This window comes from Anomalospiza imberbis, chromosome 8, assembly GCF_031753505.1.
Source record: "Anomalospiza imberbis isolate Cuckoo-Finch-1a 21T00152 chromosome 8, ASM3175350v1, whole genome shotgun sequence".
Classification (NCBI taxonomy): domain Eukaryota; kingdom Metazoa; phylum Chordata; class Aves; order Passeriformes; family Viduidae; genus Anomalospiza; species Anomalospiza imberbis.
Genome location: NC_089688.1, coordinates 6,682,220 through 6,703,055, shown reverse-complemented (window position 1 = coordinate 6,703,055; position 20,836 = coordinate 6,682,220). Strand labels below are relative to the sequence as shown.

The following is a 20,836-nucleotide window of genomic DNA, read 5'->3' as shown; positions in this document are numbered from 1 at the left end:
CATACCTTAAAACAACCAAATAGAAAAACCTGAGAACAAAACAGGACCATAGAGATGATACAAAGTATCAACAGTCTGACTAGGTAATCCTAAAATTACTGAGCTTATTTTGTAGCTGTGCCAAAGAGCTTTTATCGGGGAAAGTGCCTTTAACTCTAGGGTGAAAAAAAAAGAAGACAAAGAGCCATAGAAGTCTGGAAAACCAGTAATTAAAAAAAGATGGACAGTTATTGACAGGGATGCAATTTCTTACATCCAAAATCATTGGCATGTTCAGGACTAGAATTCCCTTTTCATTTTGCCTGTAGAAACCCCCATATAATCCATTAGGTCACCACTTTCCCTGAAAATAAATCTAAGGATCTTCCAGTGCAAAAAAGGGTCAGCACTACACTAAACCATCTCTAGCAGGAAATAGCTATCAAACTGCAGCCTGGTTATTATTCTGAAAGAGTTTTATATAACATGAGAAAACTTTGTGAAGTTCAAATTCTTTCAAAGATGTGTCCTATTTCCAATAATATATGACTTAATTTGAAGAGAATGGAGCTGCTTATTTTTGCAGAGGACAGTAATGCAGTTTAGTGCCAAATGAATGAATTCATTTATGCCATTCAGAGGTATAGCTACTTCCTAGCTTACCTTCTGGAAGTGGTAAAATTAACACATCAGAAGGAAATGCAGGAAGCTCTGCACTTTCTTCTGTTCACTTTTTAACATGTAACAGCTTTCCCTCTTCCAGAGGGGGCTCTTATTTTGCAAAAGTTGTTTATATAAGCCTCTGCAGATCAACATCCAGTCTGTCTCTCAGCCTTAGGCAATTTCTAACCCACTATCCCATGTAATATGCCTGATTTTGTCTAGTGAACTCTGGGCTAGGCTGTGTGAGTCTGCTCAGGAAGAGCCACAAATTCAAAACCTACAGTCCTTGAACAGCAGCTTAAGCTTGGGGATAACACCTGAAAATACAACAACACTCAACAAAGAAATGTAGTTCCTTAGGACTGGTTTTCATTTACAATGGTGGAAATGGAAGAAATAGGGTGTGTGTTTATGTGGGTGTCCTTTGGTTTGGTTTGTTGTTGTGTGGTTTTTTGTTTGGTTGGGGGTTTTGTGGTTTTGCTTTAGTGGTGGTTTGGGGTTTTTTTCTTTCCTTTAAGTAATAAAAAGATCTTTCCAAGAGGGTGAAAGAGCCTTTCTCCCTGGAGTATGAGCTCTAGGCTCCACGAGTGGCAGATGTGGCCCAAGGGGTTCCTAGACGGCCCCTTGTGGTCCTCCCCTGCTCATGGAGTTTACAAGCTAGGACTGTGGGAGCCCATGGAAATTCCACATGCAGAGGATGGGTGAAAACTGTCTGTCAGATTACCCATGACTGCCTTTGCCTGTGACTCACTGAGCAGAGGAAAGCTGGTGCCAACCTCCCCAAACAAGTGCTAAATATAATCCACTAAAGGGGGAAAAATGGAGGGAGGAGAAAAGCAGAATATAGAAGGGGCTGAGACAGAATAGGACAGGATGACAGAGAGAGAAAAGAAATAACAACGGAACAGAAGTGTTGCTGAAACACGCTGGTTACAGACTAAGAAAAAAAAAACACATAGTGGAAGGTTATGTTTGGAAAGAACCTCAACAAACTGCACAGCCCAAATGTCATCCCTGAATGGGGAAGCCATGGATTGCAGTGGTGCAAAGCAGGCTGCTGCTCCGAGATTTGAAATCAGCAGTAACAGCAGAGACCACTGCCAGGAGAGTTCTGGCAAGTGCTTCCTTTAAGGCCAGCCCTTGGGTCTAAAGCAATCTGTGCACCCTGGCGCAGGTGATTCGAAATTATCAGGAAGAGTTTTGCATGCTAAACTGTAGAAAGCCAGAAAGGGGAGAATCTGATAATCAGGCTAAGTCCTTAGGAAATACGAGCTGTCTCTGCAAAGGGACATTGCTCTATTTTTATCTCTTGTCTCTTCTCTAGCCTTAGGGTAAATTGGTACAAGCTGAAGATTTATTGTAATCACCACGTATTTATTCCAGGATAGACACAGAGTTCTTCAGCTACTGAAATTCTGAGGGATAGGGTTACCACACAAGCCTTTTTGGTTGGCACAGAAATCTTTTCTTGTATATCTCGATTTAACACATTTTACATACGCAGACGTGCTCTACATAAGGCATTCACTTCGGAGAGCTCCCACACAGTTACTTTAAATAACTAAGAAATAGGAAAGTTATTGCCAAGCCCTTAAATATACGAGACATAGAGAATTACATTAGGAAAAAGAAAAAAATGTGCAAGGGTTATCCCACCAGGAAAGAGTATCAGTTACCTTGGTTTTGGAAAGAATAGGGGCACCACGATCCAGCAGCATTTCTACAACCTGTTCATGGCCACTTCTTGCTCCACAGTGGAGGGGGGTCAGCCCATCCTGTGGGATAAAGAGTTATAACTGATTAGTGTCAGACATGCTAAAGTCTTGCACACTTTTGTGTGACCTGTGATGTCCTAGGAGGCTCATTCATTCCTGCAAGGTGCTGCTCTTCTGCAAATGAACACTTGAACCTGTTTGTTCAAACCAACAGAGCACATTCTGGCTTTGATTTTCTGAATGTGTAAATAGTCACATCACACTGGTGTTCATGCAATGGGCTCCTTCCAGGCACTCACTTCACATGCAAGATAAAGATGAGATTGCATTTCAGGTGCTTTTTGCCTGCATGCCTTGGAGAAAACTGGGTCTCTCATTTGTCAGTATGCATCAGAGCCAGTGGATAGTGAGTTAGTCTGAGAGGGAAAAAAACCCTCCTCAGACTTTTTTATTGCACTGATTTTGACAAGTATACAGCAGACGAGAAAAGCATCTCAATCCCAGGTGATGGAAAAGTATGTTGGATTCACTTCTGTCTCACTGTGCAGACTGTGCTTATGTGACCTCCAGCTGAATGACTGGCCTAGAGTCAAGGCATACTGCCCATACCCATTTTAGAATAGTTTGCTTTGTAATTGTCAACATCCTATTGCTTGTTGCAAATAATGATGTCCAAGTTTTCAGAAACTTTGCTTTTTCCATTTACAAGTCACAAAGGAAGGGGCTTTTCTCTGGTGTCTTCCACAACTCTTAAAAAACATATGTTGTATTGTCTAGAATAAGTATGTCACATCATTTTAATACAACGGATTATCTAAAATTCCTTCTCACATACTCTCTTCACACACATACACTCCCCCTCCATTTCTGTATGATAGCAAGAATTATTAAGGCACTTCCTTAATAATACTTTTCATGTGGAATTATAATATTCTTCCTTGGCAATTCCTAAACCACACTTTACTGGAATATCATCTTAAGCACTGCAAAGTGTAAAGGGCAGAAAGGGAGAGGGAGGAGCTGGTTCAGAGGACATTACATTCTCCTGCTTCTACATTTTTGCCTGCTCCGGATAAACCTATGAAAGATAACAGGTAGGAATTGTCATTATAAACTTTTCCTGCTACTTTCATTTAAAACTTGTATGGTTCTCATTGTGCATGTTTTTCCATTTAAAGTAAGGCATATATTTTTAACATAGATGAAAAAAAAAATAGGTTCAGACTTTACTCCCTTAACTCAGGGAATCATTTGTTCCCACAAGATGAATGCAGCTTGGCCCACAATGGTTCTTACTGACACCTCTCAAGTCAATTCTATTGTAATTTCTGCTTCTTTCTGCTATTTCAGCCTATAAAGTACTGGGAAGTGCATCTTGTTAAAATGATACTACACAAATTCAAGATGTATTGCTCAAAACACTTAAGTAAAGACAAAGAGAAAAGATTCCAAAGCCCACAAAGGAAGCATTTTTCAGCTGAGTTGCAAATGTTTTTCCATAGCTTCACAAGTGTTTAAAATGGGTAATGCATATTTCTTATACCAGTAGCTCCCACAAGTGAGGGCATTTCATGTACTGAGCAGACACAAACATTTGATATGAAAATATCACCTACAAAAAAAAAGAAAACTTGTATGGGAAGGAAAATCAAGTTACTTAACAAGGCTAGGTAACTACAGACCTGTAGGCAAGAGCTGAAAATCACCATGTACGTTAGATTGTTCACTCTTTTTACTTCCTATAATTATCACATTCTGCAGGTACATCAAAGTCAGATACTCAAGGAGATCAGGAACCAAAGTTAGAGACCATTTTGCAGATTTAACACCTCCCTAGGCCATTTCACCAACATACCATGGTTAGCCCACAGACAATGAGCCACATTTGATCATCTTCCTGTACCAGTCTAGACCCTTCCAGTGCTCCCAGAGAACAGCACCTACCCCTCTGTGGGTATTTCTGGCTGACAAGGGTTCTGTGGCTCAGGAGGAGCAAGCAGTCATGCTTGGCCAGCTAGACCTCATTCTGGGCCACACAGCAGTCACTACCAGCAGATGCATCACATGTGACAGGACAATGCACACGGGTGCTTGTCAGGACAGCTGATCTTCAGCTATTGTTCACATGATGCCAGGTCTCCCTCTGCAAACAGCAAATACACTCCAAGACAGATCATTTGGCTGAACAGATTTTTTTTTTTGTAGTAGTTTCAAAAGACACTATTCACTGATTTAGTTAATTGGTACATGACACTCAGAGCAGTAAATTAATGTGCAGGGGCAATCTGAAATCAGAAAGACTTCCTTTTAAAAAAGAGATTCTGAGATTGAAACAGATTGCTATGAGCTCAGCAAGACTTCACTGACTTTGTCAGGAGATTTTCTAGTTGCTTATTTACTGTTCACATAGACTATACTATGTGAAGCATAAAATATATTACATGTATTCGGAAGCAGACTTGCCTTAATATGAGTCTGCAATGGCTCAGAAAAACCATTACAAACGATTATGACAATAATCTGCAGATTAAGGACTCTGTAAGTATGCACTGACATGATAAATCATATCATCTGTATTATCTATCCCTCCAGAGAGCCTGACAGCAGCTTCAGCAAAGCCAAGAGGACAATAGGAGGAGCTATGATTAGGTACAAGCTTCCCATTAGCATTGCACACCCATCTCTGGGGCTGTTGCCTGCTTTAGCTTTTATTTTAAACACACACACACAAATGAGACCTAAGCATTGTTTCTGGTCCCTGTTGACACTCAGGTACCTGTGTAGCTCCCTGAACTTCTTACACTGGACCCTAAACTGTCCTGAGACTGAGCTTTCCTGCTGCTGTGTGCTTCCTCGCCACCACGCGTGACTTTAAGGGTGCCCTGAGCAGCGCGGGGTCAGCACAGAGCAGCTTCCTTATACTCCCCAGCTACCTCTTCCCTGTCAATGCTCACCCAGGATTCCCCTTGCATCATGGCATCCTCTGGGCTGTCTCCCAAAGCCACAGCAGCCTCAGGACCACAGCTCTCACATCAGTGAGCATCAGCTTCTAACCCGTCTAAGAGTGATGAAACCAAGCACAATACCCAGTAAAAACTGAAATGTTACATAAATATTCAGCAATATTGTCAGAGTTTGAGCCAACTCCCAGAGCCTGTCCACAGCCTTGGCAGGAGCAGCAGGCACTCCTGTCCCCTGGGCCAGAGGTAACAGCATACATTCCCAGGAGAGCAATTACTGCTGCCTCCAGGGTTTATCTGCTGAGTGACTCTCCATGCACGCACTCAGCCCAGCAGGGCTCTGTCCCACAGCCCCTCCATGTTCCAGGTCTCCTAAATTCTTCACTCCTTTGGCAAACTATTGTAAATTGCCCCTTCTGGGCAGTAGGGCAACAAACAAGGTTTGCTTTCCCTGCTCGTGAAAGCACACTCAGAATGCCAAGGCAGTGCTACTGCAGTTATTTCATATCTTAATACATGTGGTTTTTCTGGAGCAGCTTATGCATGATCTGATGCATCTTCAAAGAGCACATCCCACATGTTTTCATGCAGATATGAGTGCTGGGACTGTTGTTTAGCTGAAAAATCAGTAGAATGAAGATTATAAACACTTACTGTTAATCCAGGCTAAAACTTGCTTGCTGCCTGCTTCAGACTCAAATTCACTTTGGCATATACAGTATTAGACAGCCAAAGCAAATCAGGCTAATTTAATCAACCTCTCTAATTAAATTTTACTTTTTAAAGTCTTTTCTGGAAGACAGAAAAAACATAATTAGGGTAACATTCAGTAAACATGTTACATGAGACATTAACAGGCCTTTGCCCAGAATCTTGGCTAAAAACTAGAATGATTAAAGCTGCCCTGGGAGCACATAGTTCTTGATGGGTACCCTTAAGAAGTCAGTACCCAGCCCCAGATACCAGTTGTAGACATCTCACACACAGAAAGAAAACAGAGGGAAGATGAACAGCTGGTTAAAATAAACAATGCAACATAGTGTGAACTAAAATGGAAAAAAGAAGCCATGTCTGAGTCTCAAAATAATTTTAACAATTTTTGGGATGTGTCTCACATGTTCTCTCAATTCCCAACTACAGTGTGCAGGTGTGTAAGAGTATAATAGTGCTCATCAAATCCCAGTCCTAATGAATCCAGAGAAAGTGGGAGCTCCTGGATTATTTTTACAGTAATTTAAACAGGATAAGGATTTAGCCCTTCATGTTAACCTTTTGTGCAGTACTTCAGCACTGCAGTTTCCTGGACCATCTGTCAGCAGCAAACGCTCACGTAAATGACTAAGGAAATCATTACCTCAACTTACTTATTACTCAGGAAAGGCTTTTCATTAATTTATCTAGAAAATGATTCTTTTTGTGAATTAAAAAAACCCAAAACATTATGTGGAGAATATTTCAGTATCCAATACAGAGGATGGATTGCAGGAACAGACCACAAAATGCCAGCTGAATAGATAAATCTGTCCCATCTAAGAGTCAGAGCAGCAAATCCTGGCTCTCTTAGTGTTTGGTCAACAACACAAAACAGTATGTTCTGCATTCTGATTTAAAGGTGAAATACAGACATGAAACAGGAGAAACGAAGGCCTAAGAATTTCTCCCTCTGAGCAGTAGATACCAGAAATTTCAGGATTTTTTTTATCCTTTCATAAGGGTACAGAACCTTTGCCATTTACCTTTAAGGAAGTATTTTGTCTTCAAAAATCAATCTTTGAATTAAATAATATCATAATGTCCAAGACAAAAAAACCCTATCCTAACAGAAAAAAAAATCTGCTTATCTCTTACATACAAAAATTCTGTTAATCTCTTAAAAAATAGGAAAAAAAGAGAGAGGTCTCACATTTATAAATATGGCACATGGAGACTCACTTATTTTCACATGCAAATCCCACCTGTTATCAAGCTGTGTGTGCATTCAGCACCTGCCCCTCGCAGAACACACAAGGCTGGGCTCTGCCTGGGCATCCAGCTGATAAGCAGGACTTGACACATGTATCAGAAAAGACAGCCTCAGCTGCTCTCTGCCTTTCAATGCATTCAGCAGTGGTGATGCTGTTGTAAGGGATATGACCAGAGCCTTTTTCATCCTGTATTTTTGTAGGGCCATTCTATATCTGGGACATTGAAAGGAAAAATAGTGATTAAAAAAAATAAAAAGAAGAAGAAATATCTGCGAGGTATATCTTAATTGTTCAGCCTTGGAAAACAACATTGGGTCAGGTTGGAACAACGGGAGAGATTTAGCAGGAACATGTGTTGTGCCAGCTCGGAGCAATTAATCTTTGCTATTGAATATGAGAACCAGGCAGGCACTCCTGAAACAATGCCCTTTTTTCACCCAGCACCACATCCCTCTCAGCCTTCTCTTGCTTTTGGTACCGATTTCTGAGCCCTGGCGGTGCTGTTATCCCGCAGCGGTGCGAGGCTCCGGGAGCCGCGCCGGCAGCGCCGCCCCGAGCGCAGCCCGGGCTCAGCCCGGCACAGCACAGCCCGGCACGGTACAGCCTGGGCACAGCCCGGCACGGCACAGCACAGCCCGGCACGGTACAGCCTGGGCACAGCCCGGCACAGCACAGCCCGGCACGGTACAGCCTGGGCACAGCCCGGCACGGCACAGCACAGCCCGGGCTCAGCCTGGCACAGCACAGCCCGGGCTCAGCCCGGCACGGTACAGCCCGGGCACAGCCCGGCACGGCACAGCACAGCCCGGGCTCAGCCTGGCACAGCACAGCCCGGGCTCAGCCCGGCACGGTACAGCCCGGGCACAGCCCGGCACGGCACAGCACAGCCCGGGCTCAGCCTGGCACAGCACAGCCCGGGCTCAGCCCGGCACGGTACAGCCCGGGCACAGCCCGGCACGGCACAGCACAGCCCGGGCTCAGCCCGGCACGGCACGGCACAGCACAGCCCGGGCTCGGCACGGCACAGCACAGCCCGGGCTCAGCCCGGCACAGCACAGCACAGCCCGGCACGGTACAGCACAGCCCGGCACGGTACAGCCTGGGCACAGCCCGGCACGGCACAGCACAGCCCGGCACGGTACAGCCTGGGCACAGCCCGGCACGGCACAGCACAGCCCGGGCTCAGCCCGGCACGGCACAGCCCGACACGGCACAGCCCGGGCTCAGCCCGGCACGGTACAGCCCGGGCTCAGCCCGGCACGGCACAGCACAGCCCGGGCTCAGCCCGGCACGGCACAGCCCGGCACGGTACAGCCTGGGCACAACCCGGCACGGCACAGCCTGGGCACAACCCGGCACGGCACAGCCCGGCACGGCACAGCCCGGCACGGCACAGCACAGCCCGGGCTCAGCCCGGCACGGCACAGCCCGAGCCCTGCTCGGAGCAGCCAGAGCCGCCGGGAGCACTGCTTCAGCCACCCCTGACTGCCAGGAAACCTGCCCCTGCTAGTGCCAGCCACTGCAGCCTGGAGTGGCACACGTACAGCACGAGCAGGAAGAGTTCTGCACATCCCTCCTGACCTCTGGAGAGGATGGGTGGTTGGGGAAGCAGGCAGTCTCTGGGGGGAGCCCAAAAAAACAAACCAGCGCTTCGTGGACCACAGTCATCGCTGCCTTTTGCCTCAGTGGGAAGCTGTGCCAGACTCAGGAGCTGTTAATGCTTCTGCCCTCTTCCTAGATCCTGTTTCCGTCCCAGCCTGTATTTTTAGTTACATAAATTATCCCAGTGTCTGACCCTGAGCTTGTGATAGAGGAAATGAAGCAGAGCACGAATTTTCCTAACTTAAAGAACTAACTTGACTCCAACTATTTAAAGTAGTGGTCCCTAATGATTTGGACTGCAGTGGGCCATACAAATACTTGCCGAGGGAAGCAACTAATCCCCCACCAAGTCCCTTTCTCCCTGCTCTGACCAAATGCACATCTGTTACACCACCAACCGGTGTCCCACCCCACCACAAGGTAGAATCACACTCCTCAGCATGGTACCCCTATGTGGCACAGAGAAGGCTGGAATTTCAGTCCAGAAATTGTACCCACTGTCCACATTACCCATGAAATTCATCTCATCCATGTTGCCCAACTAGAAAAAAACTTAAACATTTTAGATATAAACCATCAGACACTAAAGGTAAAATAGAAGCAATAAGGAAGAACATGTGGAGAGAACGAAGAGATGACAAAAAAAATTGACCCAGTTTCTGAATTCAACAGAGAAAAAAAACACGAATGTGCTTAACAAGCACTGCAGGAAATCTCAGAGACTACAGTAACCAAACAAAAACTTGTGAATACAGGAACAACTGTAGAAAAACTATGCTTAGGTTATTAATTTCTTTTGCTTAAAATGATTCTGAACAGTAGAACTTATACAGACTAATTCAAAATAAAAAAGGTAGAGGTGATAAATTAACATGTCAAGAAAATTATACTTGTCAAAAACATTACTGGGACAGCTCTTGAGTGTTACCTTGAACACACAGGAGTGTGTTGGAAAGACTGCCCTGACAGCCCACAGCACCAGCACCACTCATTCCAGATTTACTTCCAAACATTTGAACTTTTTCCTTCTCTCTCTCTTTTTTTTTTTTTTTTAATCTTTTCTGCTGTGTAAGTAAATAAAATATCCCTGGTTTGGTTGGGTTTTAACTCCAGCAGTTAGCCATAACCATATGCATTGAGTTTCTAAGTCACTGAGGGCACTGAGTTAGGTGTCAGCCTGATGAAACCATCCCTGTGCCCAACACATGTGCTGACAAATCCCACACAGAGCCTGAGCTGCAGGAGAGTCATCAGCCACTCCACACTCTGTGACACTGCCTGTGGACAATGAAAGGCAAACACATACTGCAGCTCAAAGTTACCCTGCTGGCGTTCAAATTCTGAAATATCTGACTTGAATTCTCATCTTTAGCAATCTCCTGTACATTCACCTCTACTCCCAAACAGATAAAAGCAGCTCCTAATTAAACACCGGAAAGGGAACATGAAAAATGCTTGGCTCTGAGCTTTGCCATCCTTGGTGTTTCACACACTCCTGTAAGAGATGCAAAATGTTAGTATCCTACTGCAATAATTTCATTAAAAATAAATGCAGTGCAGCTGTAGTAGCCTGCTGGGAAGATGAATGATTTAAGCTCTACAGCAACACACAGGTCAGAGGCAATAACTCCACACAGTCACTTGCAGCACTCACACTTGAGCTTACCCTTGTTTTGGCATCAATTTTAGCTCCTCGATCAAGTAGGAGTTTGACCATATTTGCATTTCCCCTTTTTGATGCAACATGCAATGGCGTGATATCATTCTGTGGAAGAAAACAACATGAAAATAAATATGCATCTGTCTTTCATGAATTCCAGTTTTGGTTTGCTCACAGAGTGAATTATGCCCAATTTGCTAAATCATAATACAGTTTGTTTCCCTGGGAGCATGAAAGCAAAGGGAAGCTGTGTTCAACCTCACATGTGAATTACTGGCCTGATATCTCAACATACACAGGATGAAGACAAAAGTCAAACTGTTGTTAGGGTTATAAGATGATGTGAATGTGCCTCAGCTCTCAACTTTTGCTTAAGGGTTGAACTATGCAATTTTACTGAATCTTAGCAATTTAATCCAGCTGTGTTTGATTATGAGCCTGTAGTGATAAGGATTCATACCTCAACTTCACCGGCCTTGTAGGAGCCATAGAAAAAGAAACAAAACCATTATACCTGCAGATCTCATACAAAAATTATGAGAGGCCAGCATTACTTATTTTTGAACATTATCAGCAAACTCTGAAAACCTGGCGAGCACCTTCGTTTCAGCTCCACCATTAATTTTGCCTACTCAATTTGTTCCTCTAATGGGTGCAACACCGTGCTTGAAGGGGGGCTGCAGAGAAGTGTGTGTGCTTCCCTGAGCAGTGCCTGGCAGGCTGGCACAGGCAGGGATGCTGCACATCCAGGACAGTTACATAACCCACGCTGAGCACACACAGGCACTTCCTTAACAAGATGCAGCCAGCACGTCCCTTCATGCTCTGATGGATCCTTTATCTCGTGGCGTATGAAGGCCACGTCCTGTATATATTTGATCATATGGAGCCAAGTGAAAATAAAAGGATCCAAAGAGAGCACATAGCTAGTGTATGCAGACGCACAGAATTGTAAAGGACATGTTCCTGAGTGTTCAGGGCAGCACAAACAGCTGGCTGTGTAAACCAGCAGCCCTGGGACCCCGCAGAATGCAGCACACGCAGTGAGTGTGTGTCCTGTGGCTGGCTGAACCAGAAAGGCACCCTGAGCAGCAGGGAGGGGTACGGCTGTCTGACCTGGCTAACAGAGCCTTCAGCAGTGAACCACAGGTGAGTGGAGTGATGGAGAACCAGCACCAAGAAAAGATCCCCTCTCAGGTGTGACAAGCTGACTCACAGCCTAATCATAACACCAAGTACCTCATGCAGTTGCTACGTTTTCATTTACACAAAATTTCACTAAGAAGCAAACTCACAGCTACTAGAAAGTACTAATTAATATTATCACAGAGGTAAAATACATGTTAGCAAGGTTAAATGACAGAGATCCTTTCTACAATATTCATGATCATTAGAGGATCAAAGTGATGACTGTGCTAGGGTTGCTTCTCATTCCTTTAAAAAGCAAAGTAAAGCAAGAAGATGCTTAGCACATGAAACAGAAAGTGCAGCATATCTACTCCTTTCAGGGAGGTAAAACTATCTGACACTTAAATTTTCTGTGAGATGGTTTTGAAAAAAAGAGTTAATTCTATTTGACTGGGAGCTGACACTGGTTATAATATGGGGTCACAACATTACTGTACCAGTCACAAAAAGGACAGAAAAAAAAGGGAGAAAAACAATTACATAGAGATACTTTCTGCTTTTTTTCTCTTCCCAGGAGAAAAGATGTTACTGAGGTCAGAGGAAGAGAGAGATGAATTCTACTTTCCCGAGAAAAAAATGGTAAAGGAAATAACTTTTGTGTCTTCAAGTAAAGAGTACTGCAGGTAATTTAGATTAAAGAAACACCTTTTTCTACTTGCTGATGTTAAGGGGTAAAGAGGTTAACTCAGCCTAACAGACCCTAGTGCCCTGTTAACACATCAAAATAATTTAGTACTAATAATTTACTGCCTCACACAGAAAAGAAGAGAAGCATTTTCTAAGCATCAAGAAAGAAATGGAGGAGGAAGGGACAGCATTACAAAAGGCAAGACAAACACCTGTTAGAAGTCTGGTATTCATTCATTTCAACACAAAGCAGAATCTAGTGCAGCACAAGGGAGGGCATAACCACATAAGGATGTGCACTTTGGATCTGTTTATTTGCCAGTCAAAGCTCCTGCTGCCATGAATGAAGGGGAGCTGATTCTGAACTAGAGGGATGAGTGCTGGCAAATACACAGCTCAAAAGTAAGAGATGATTTCCCCTTAGCAATTAAGGGCTAGGTGACACTGTTTGCAACGGGGGAAAAAATGAAAAATATCCACTTTCATGCTCAACACCAAGTCCTGTTCAAATGACATTCATATTTCTGGATTGCTACCAAAACTATTAGGACAGCATATTTCTCTCCCAGCTTCTGACAGGGGCGATCACGCCGGCTGGAAATGTGAGGAAATTCTACAGCACCAAATAAGGACTGACCTCGAGATGGCTACCAAGCCATCTTTGCTCTATGTGATCACCTGTCTTTACAGAAAAACATATAAATATTACGTCTATATCATCTTGAAACCTGGAGTTACTTTCGGTTGAAAATAGGCAGCAAGCTCACATCACAAAGAGATAGATGGAGGAAGGATGTGATTGCACGAAAAAAATTTTGTGAGAAAAACCAACTACACACAGCTTCCCTGAAATAATTAATGGAGCAGGAGGAACCAAGCAAATTAAGCTCTGTATGTCCAGTGTAATATCTGTCCTTACAGATGACAAAAGAGCTCCTCTTTCCTAGGAAAGGGCACTCATTCCCTTGGAAGGAGTTTGTCGTTTTTGTTGCCCTTTACTAACCTGATCAGACAGTTCATAAAAAATGAAAGGATGAAGGATTAAAAACACTTTTAACCTTTTTCACCCTTAACATCTCAGGAAAACACTGTGAGGAAAAGAAGGGGAAAAAAGAGAGGGGGCAATTCTCTATTCAGAATTTAATTTTGCTGTTTAGCTATTTAAGCTTTTACTGGTAGCAAAGAATGTGAAGTAATAATTCAGCTGGCTGAGAGTTCTGACTCCAAACAGATGAAGGAAGAGATGTATGATGCAAATGCTTGAATAATTGCACACTGATGTTCAGGCCAAGAAACTTGTCTTTGGTCAATACTGTGCTGTCCCAAGTGTTAAAAAATCACAGCTAGAATTTTCATGTGTATGGTCCTTCCCCATCTCTCATCTCACAATTGAGAACGTGAACTGAGAAGTGAAAAAACCTCAGACAACACTATTATTAATTTTTCTGATGACAAAACGTAAAGCAAGGAACTCAAAATGGAGTTCTTTGTATTTGTCACAAGAAACAAGAGGCAAAAAAAGCTTCATAATATGTGCAACTTTGGAGTTGTTTATTAACACTAAAACTGTGGTATCAGCAAACAAAATAGCCACCAAATGTAAGGTTCTGAATTCTTCAGTGTATCAACAGCATCTGCTGTCTTTTCAGTCTATTTTTATCCGTTTGATCTTCTATAAATTTCTCCCTTTGTTCTTAAGATAGAATAGTAAATCAGGAAATTTTTGAAGATGTTTTCCTGCAGTAATAAAGCTGAAATGCCTTCCAAAAGTTCCAAAAGTTGCCATTAAAATATATGCTTCAGATCTAGAGTTTCTGCTGGAGTGCTGCTTGCCCTTGCTGCGGAAATATCCAATGCTGGGTAATGTCTCAGGTAGCCCCCTTCACACTGAGGTCCAATTTGTGAGTTAATGAATTCTACAGGGAATAAGAAACATCACTGTGAGAGTAGCAAGGTAAAACTATGGAGAAAATGGTCATAGGATTATCAGCTAGAACACAGCCTTTCTTCTCCTTCTTGGCACATTTCCTGGGACAAGTGACCTGAAGTCCTCTGAGACTGTACATAGCTCAAATGCCATGGATTAGGTGCATGCAACATATTCTACACTTCACAGCATTGTGGATGGTGGTTTTCCCTTTGTCTCCCTCCACTGCCTGCTGCAGCCCATCACCCCCTCACACAGGGCTCGTGCCTTCCAGAGCCACACAACAACCACAAATACGATGGGAGAGGAGTGACCTGCTTTTAGAGTCGGTGGCCTTTGCTTGTGCCTGATCAGAGGGAACACCAAGCCTTTCCAGCTGCAGCTCTCTATCTATAGCTTCACAAGAAAACTCAAAAACTTTTCAGTTATCTTGTGTTGAGAAAAGAGCCACCGAGCATGTCCCAGCTGAAATGAGATCAGCTGCCCTGTGACACACAGCATTATCCATCACAGCAGTTCAGAATAGCTCCTTTCTACTACAAATTAGCCACATGAATGGTTAGGAAGTCAAGGAAAAAATAGGGTTAAAATCATCAGTGTGCAAAGTAGATCTTATATGGTTCCATTTTAATGCATTTAGAAAACCAGGAACTCCCCCTGGGTTTCTGGTGTGCTATGCTGTCCTACGAGATTGCCTCTTTCTCCCATCACAGCTGGAGTCTTACAAGCACAAGGATGCTAATAATAACTAAGAAAAGTAAATGTTTGCACTTACAGCTTCATATTGGGCTCTGAAATGCACCTTAAAGGAAGGCACGAAACAAAGGGAAAACCTTTCCTAGTCATGTGCTGCATTGATTTAAATGCTGACTGAGCAGCTGATCACATCAGGACTGTGAAAACTCATTGCCAGTCACATGGACTTGGCATTTCTTCTTGCTGCCAATGAGAGAACTTACCTCCACCTCTGAGTTCTCCCAGCCTCTCAGCGGAGTGCAGATTTAATCAGAAAAATTACATTATCTGATTTCAAATTTCACTTTCTTGATTTAAAACAAGCCAGAACAGTTTCTTACCAAAATGTTCAGATTAACTTGGAATTTAGTGAGACAGTTCTTCTCATTCCTCAACTGAGAGCAAACTCTAGGAATAGCTTAATATTGACCCAGAATGTGTGAGTAAGACAGAAGCTGAAAACAGCCAGACTGCCATAACAGAAATTTCTTGTAAAGTCTGGAAAATCCCTCCAGCATTAGAGGTTTTTTAAGGAAAGAGCACATACTGGAATTGTCAGCAGCACCACTGCATTGTTATTACCACTATTACCAGATCCTGGAGGTATGGGTGGGCATTTAAAGATTCTCATATGCAACTGTGCAACAACATCAAGACGTTGTATGTTAAAACACTCAATATCCTCCTCTGTATTTTTCTGCAGTTCAGAACTGGAGCTACAACACAGCAGAATTCCTGCAGAGAAAAGTCTTATATTCTAGTAGCAGTTACTGGGATCACTGAGGCTTGAATAGATGTTTCAGAAATGAAAGATAAAAATGCACAATCAGATGCTTTCCAGGAAACCCTCAACAGTACACAATTTTCCAGCTTTTTTCCTTCTCTTCTTAATGGTAGTAAGTCTTATATTGTGCTATTTTAGTCCTTGTGTGCTTACATACTTAACTTTCTTCAGAGTTGAGATGTACAAAATGAATTCTAGAAGAAAACAAGGAAGATTATAGAAAGGGGCTCTTATGGCAAACTACCACTGGGGAAACAAAGATGTTTTTCTCTTATGCCACTGTCACTTAGATATTGCCTGCTCTTTTTGATGGGCTAATGGTGTTCTGCTTCTCAGCCTCAGGCTCATCATTAATGCATGTTGTCCTCACACCACCCTCAAAATTACCAAATCCTTTCCTAACCTTCCAGTAAGCAAACTTTCTGCAGGCAAAGCCCACTCCCAGTGGAACTGAGATCTCCTCTATGATAAGGAGTGTTGTGATCAGGAAGGCTTTTCCAGGGCTGGATGCAGTTTTATGGCACAGTGATGAGCTCCCTCCCATTTGCTTTGGCAAGAAAGTTACGGGGAGAGGTCGTCTTCACATAGAGGATTCCCTGGATACCTCCATCTTCTGACTTGCTCAAGCACAGAGTGGATCTGGGGGTCACAGAGCTTTTTCTCAGCTGTTGCTCTGGAAGCTGCAGAGAATTTCATCCCTCCTTCCGTTCTAAGCACTGTTTTCCTCAGAGACAGGTGGAGCCTTCAAAGGCATTTCCTCACCTGAGCTAAACGTATCATTCCACTGGAAGATCATCTCAGACAGAAGAATGCTAACTGAAGACTGTGTGAACCCCCAAAAGATAACTTTTACCTAAATAAAAATCCCAGTTTATTCAAAACACCTTCAAAATCATTAAAACTCTAGGTAAGACAGTTTGATTTAAAGGCACAAGTGGCTGAATAGTTTTAAAATGACAGGAATTAATTTTTCCTGTTGAAAACAATGATAAAATAGATTCCAAATGGATTTAAAGGTATCTGGCTACCTTTCAGTTTGTAACTAGTGTTCATCACACCTCTCCTTAGCACTGTCAGCTAAGAGAAGGGTGCCTGGAGGTGTTGTAATCCTTCAAAGCCCAAGCAGTGACTGCTTTAAAGTGTTCATCTGGCTAAGAAAGGAGGCTGACTTCACCCTCAGTTACCCTTTATTCTCCTCCTCCACTTCTTTAGTTTCTGTGTGATTGTCTCCCAGTTAAGCAAGAGGGAAATATGGTGATGAAATATTTGAAGTATTTTGGAGAAGCTGGGCACATGATAATGTACTACAGAAAAAGGATGATGAGTAGTCATAAAATGCCTGCTACCCTGCAATGCATATCCTGCCAGTAATTGTGACAGGTTTTCTGTTGAGTTTGAGCCCAAGAAAGTCGAGCAATTTGGAATGATTGTTTTTGCTTTGTTACAAAATGGCAAACATCCAGCTGAATAAGGAGATTTTGTTTCACTTGGAATGAGGTTAGGATTACTCCCAGAGCTGCCTCCTGTTTATAGCTGGAATAAAAGGCATCACAAGCTGATTCACTGAAATTATTTCCATCCCAATGGGGAGTTTGCTGTGCCACCTTCCCTGCACTTGCAGCAAGGCAAGAGGAGAAAGCAGACACAGAAGTGCTAATGCAGCTCACGGGGAGAGCTGACATGGCATCAGCCACTCGACTGCAGAAGTGCAAACCTGCAAAAGCAGGTACATTTCCAACCCCCAGCCTCTACAGTCAGCAGGTACACAGGCTGGCAGGCACTGTGACACCTGTAAGAGCTCCTGGAGCTGTGCCTGTCCCCTGGCTGCAGTGAAAGAAGGGACCAAGGGAATATGTGACAGCTGAGAGGCAGGCAGGTGTGTACCAGCGGGGCCGAGGGAGCAGCTGCTACTGCATATCACTGGGGACATCATTTACTTACAGTGCAGCACCACTGCTCACTCCTGCCCACACACTGAGAGCCATCAGCAAGCTCATCTCTTTCCTTGCCTTTGCTGCCGGAGCCTCTTCCTTCCCTCAGGCCTCTTGGAAACTCGCTGGAAACAGCAGATGAGACCTCCTTTGCCACAGGCCTGCCCCCCTTTTCCTTACATCCTTTCACCAGCTCTTCCTTTCACCACACTTGCCCTTGGCCTTAGAGCTCTGCCTTCATCCTACACATCCATTCACATTCCTCCACCTTTCCTCACCCTGACTACACTGATGGTGGCAGATGGCTATTTGTCGCACATTTGTCTTCACACTACCCTGCTCACACAAGCTTCTTTTGTTACCATAATCCTCTTCTCTTCTTCAAACCTCTCCCTAGAATTCGTACTTTCCTGAAGACTTTGCACATAAACTGAGAGATAGACAGGTAGTGTTAATTTGTATTTATTTAATAAGAACAAAGGAAAAATGCACAAAGTGCATTTGACACCCCATCTTAAAAGTTTGTCATTGCACTTCTGAAAGCTACATTACATATGGTAATATTTTATTTGGGTTACAGCCCTTCCGTATCTTTGCTCATCTCACATTGTCAGCAACTCAAATAAGGGCCTTTCCTGCAGAGGGAAGACAGCAGACTGTAGACACACTTACAGAAATTACAACAAGAGGCCATGAGGTGGCAATGAGCAGGCTGTACCTGTGGGTCATTTTCAGTATCTGTTTTGCAATTTGGGTAATCAAGAATCAAGAAAGGGCTCTGCTACTCGGTGCTGATAATTGGAAGTGCTCTGTTAGCCTACAAATCCACTGCTCTGCCAGAACCCAACCCATCCTCCTGTGCAGTGCTTTCTTCCCCTGCAGCCTGATAAGCACTAAAGAACAAAATTCAACTCCATATTATTGTTATTTATACTACAATTTTTTCTGTCACCAAAACTTTATCTAGATTTGCAACTGCCTCAGAGTGGAGATGAGCTCTGTCTCTCTCTGGATGCCCCCACCCTGTATCACAAGCTCAAACAAGAGCTCAGTGCTCCTTGAGTCACAGTGTCAGCCCACTGCTCCTTCAGGCTGATGTCACTGCATCCCCACTTCCCCAGCCATCCCAGAACTCTGCCTCCCTTTGATGATGACAACTAATGGAGGCAGAATTCAGAATGTCCAGATATTGAAGAGGAGGCAAGAATGGCCTTTTTACTCTGGATGTGCTCTCCACAAGTGCTCTTAATCCAAAATAGAGCTGCTGAAGCCTAAGACTTATTATTCTATTAAAACAAGCATAGGCAGATGGTATTTAGTGCACTGGTACTAAATGCTGCTAATTGCTAATGTAGTAGCATTGCTAATCCCTAATCTTGTTTCTGAGTGGGAAAGAGTTGACCCAAGACCCCATTTGTCTTCCTTGCTTCTGTGATTAGGGCTTATCAAATACGCGATGCCAAAGCTCAGGATGGTATGAAATGCCTTAATGTTCTAATTGGGTCATTAAAGGACTTGGAAATCAGAGGTCAATGTTATCAGTGAAAGCAAAGCAAGGGGTTTGCAATGCTCGTCATAAAAACTTGTCTGCATGTAAATATGTGCCTTAACTACAGAAGCATTCAAGTTTTTACCTATACAAACATCTAAAGTAGAATACTGCAAATTCACTTTTCCCTTTGTGCAAATGCTCTAAGCAGTCTTCTTGTACTTTTCCTCTTGAAAAAGGAATAAACATAACACATGATCAAAATCTCAGAAGTGGAGCTGCTGGATTATCCATGTGACATAATTCCCCTCATAAATATAATCTTGAATTTACACTGGACTTTTAAAATTTTTTTTTCTAGTTTAATTGAAAGATTGTTCCAGAATCTCATTAGTTATATTCAAAATTAATTATTGAGCAATTATTAATTAAAAACATTAATTGCTTTAATTTAATAGGAAATATCTAAATTTCTAGACAACATTTATTCATGGCTAATTTATGCCTATTTACATCAGCGTTTGCCCTCACTTTGAATGCCTCTTGTTCCCTTGATTTTATCTCCCTATTGTCCTGGATCACCACCACATCTCTTCCCTGGCTTTGTTTGGGTAAGGTTTGGTGAGACAAAGCCTTGCAGAGCCTCAGTTTGTTTTGTTTGGGGGTTTATTTATTTACTTGGTCTCATGCCTGGCACCACCATCTTTCCTCGTTCTTCATATTGCACCCCTATCCTTCGTGCTGTATCCCTATCCCTATATGTTCGGGTTTTTCCCCTAGAGTTAGAGCTCTTCCAGCTCTAACTTCCCTCTCTTGTTTCCTGTCTTTCTTCTGCTTACACTATGGACTCCACTCCCAGGTCTCGTTTCATTTCCTACTCATGCAGTTTCTCAGATTTCCTTTATGAATCACCTGGCTCTCGTGCATGCAATGGAAGGACAGAAGCTTTCTTCACCACTACACCTGATGTTCACTGGAAGCAACTGCACGGTGAGGAGAATTCAGCAGGGACACATCACTCCTGCCATGTGTCACAGCTACAGGTGGAAGCATTTGTGTCACTGGATCCCAGCCCACCTTTTGCAAGGCTGGAACCGTGAAAACAGCAGCTGCTTTCGATGAAAGCAGAAGTTTTGGGAGGTGAGGTCTGCAGCTCAGGTTCAGTTCAGCAGCCCAGGGAAAGCCCCTTTAGACCAGTGATAACAGAACAGCTCAGCCTGGTCAGGCCCTTGGCTGGTGAGGGTGATGTGCCTCTCACACCTCTGCGCAAAAAGTGTTGCCTCGTGGTGACAAAGCAAACTGAGCATAACTGACTCCACACTTACCCGTGCAGTGAAGTCCACGGCAGCACCCCGATTTAACAGCAACGTGGCTACATTGATATTCCCATAGTGAGCAGCTATGTGGAGGGGAGTGAACCCACTCTGCAAAAGAACAAAACAAAACACAACCAATAGATACTTTAAAAAAATATTGTACTAGCACTCCACAATTCATGGCACATCACTGACAAAAGCTAGTAATAGGAGCCTGCTGCAAGTCACCACTCCAATTCTGTTGGAGTTTTCACTCGCTGATGTTTATTTATAGTATCTCAGAGAATCTAAATAAA

The 20,836-nt window shown here is 43.4% G+C and overlaps 1 protein-coding gene across 34 annotated transcripts in view; it reads right to left on the bottom strand.

Moving 5' to 3' along the window:
* Positions 1-20,836, bottom strand: part of ANK3 (ankyrin 3) — a 341,257-nt gene that overhangs the window by 107,614 nt on the left and 212,807 nt on the right. For all 34 annotated transcript variants that reach the window (XM_068197112.1, XM_068197117.1, XM_068197118.1 and 31 more), the window contains 3 exons: positions 20,550-20,648; positions 10,550-10,648; positions 2,319-2,417 (listed from right to left, as the gene is read on the bottom strand). In XM_068197112.1, coding sequence (XP_068053213.1) covers positions 2,319-2,417; positions 10,550-10,648; positions 20,550-20,648 — 297 coding nt within the window. The remainder of the gene's footprint in view (positions 1-2,318; positions 2,418-10,549; positions 10,649-20,549; positions 20,649-20,836) is intronic.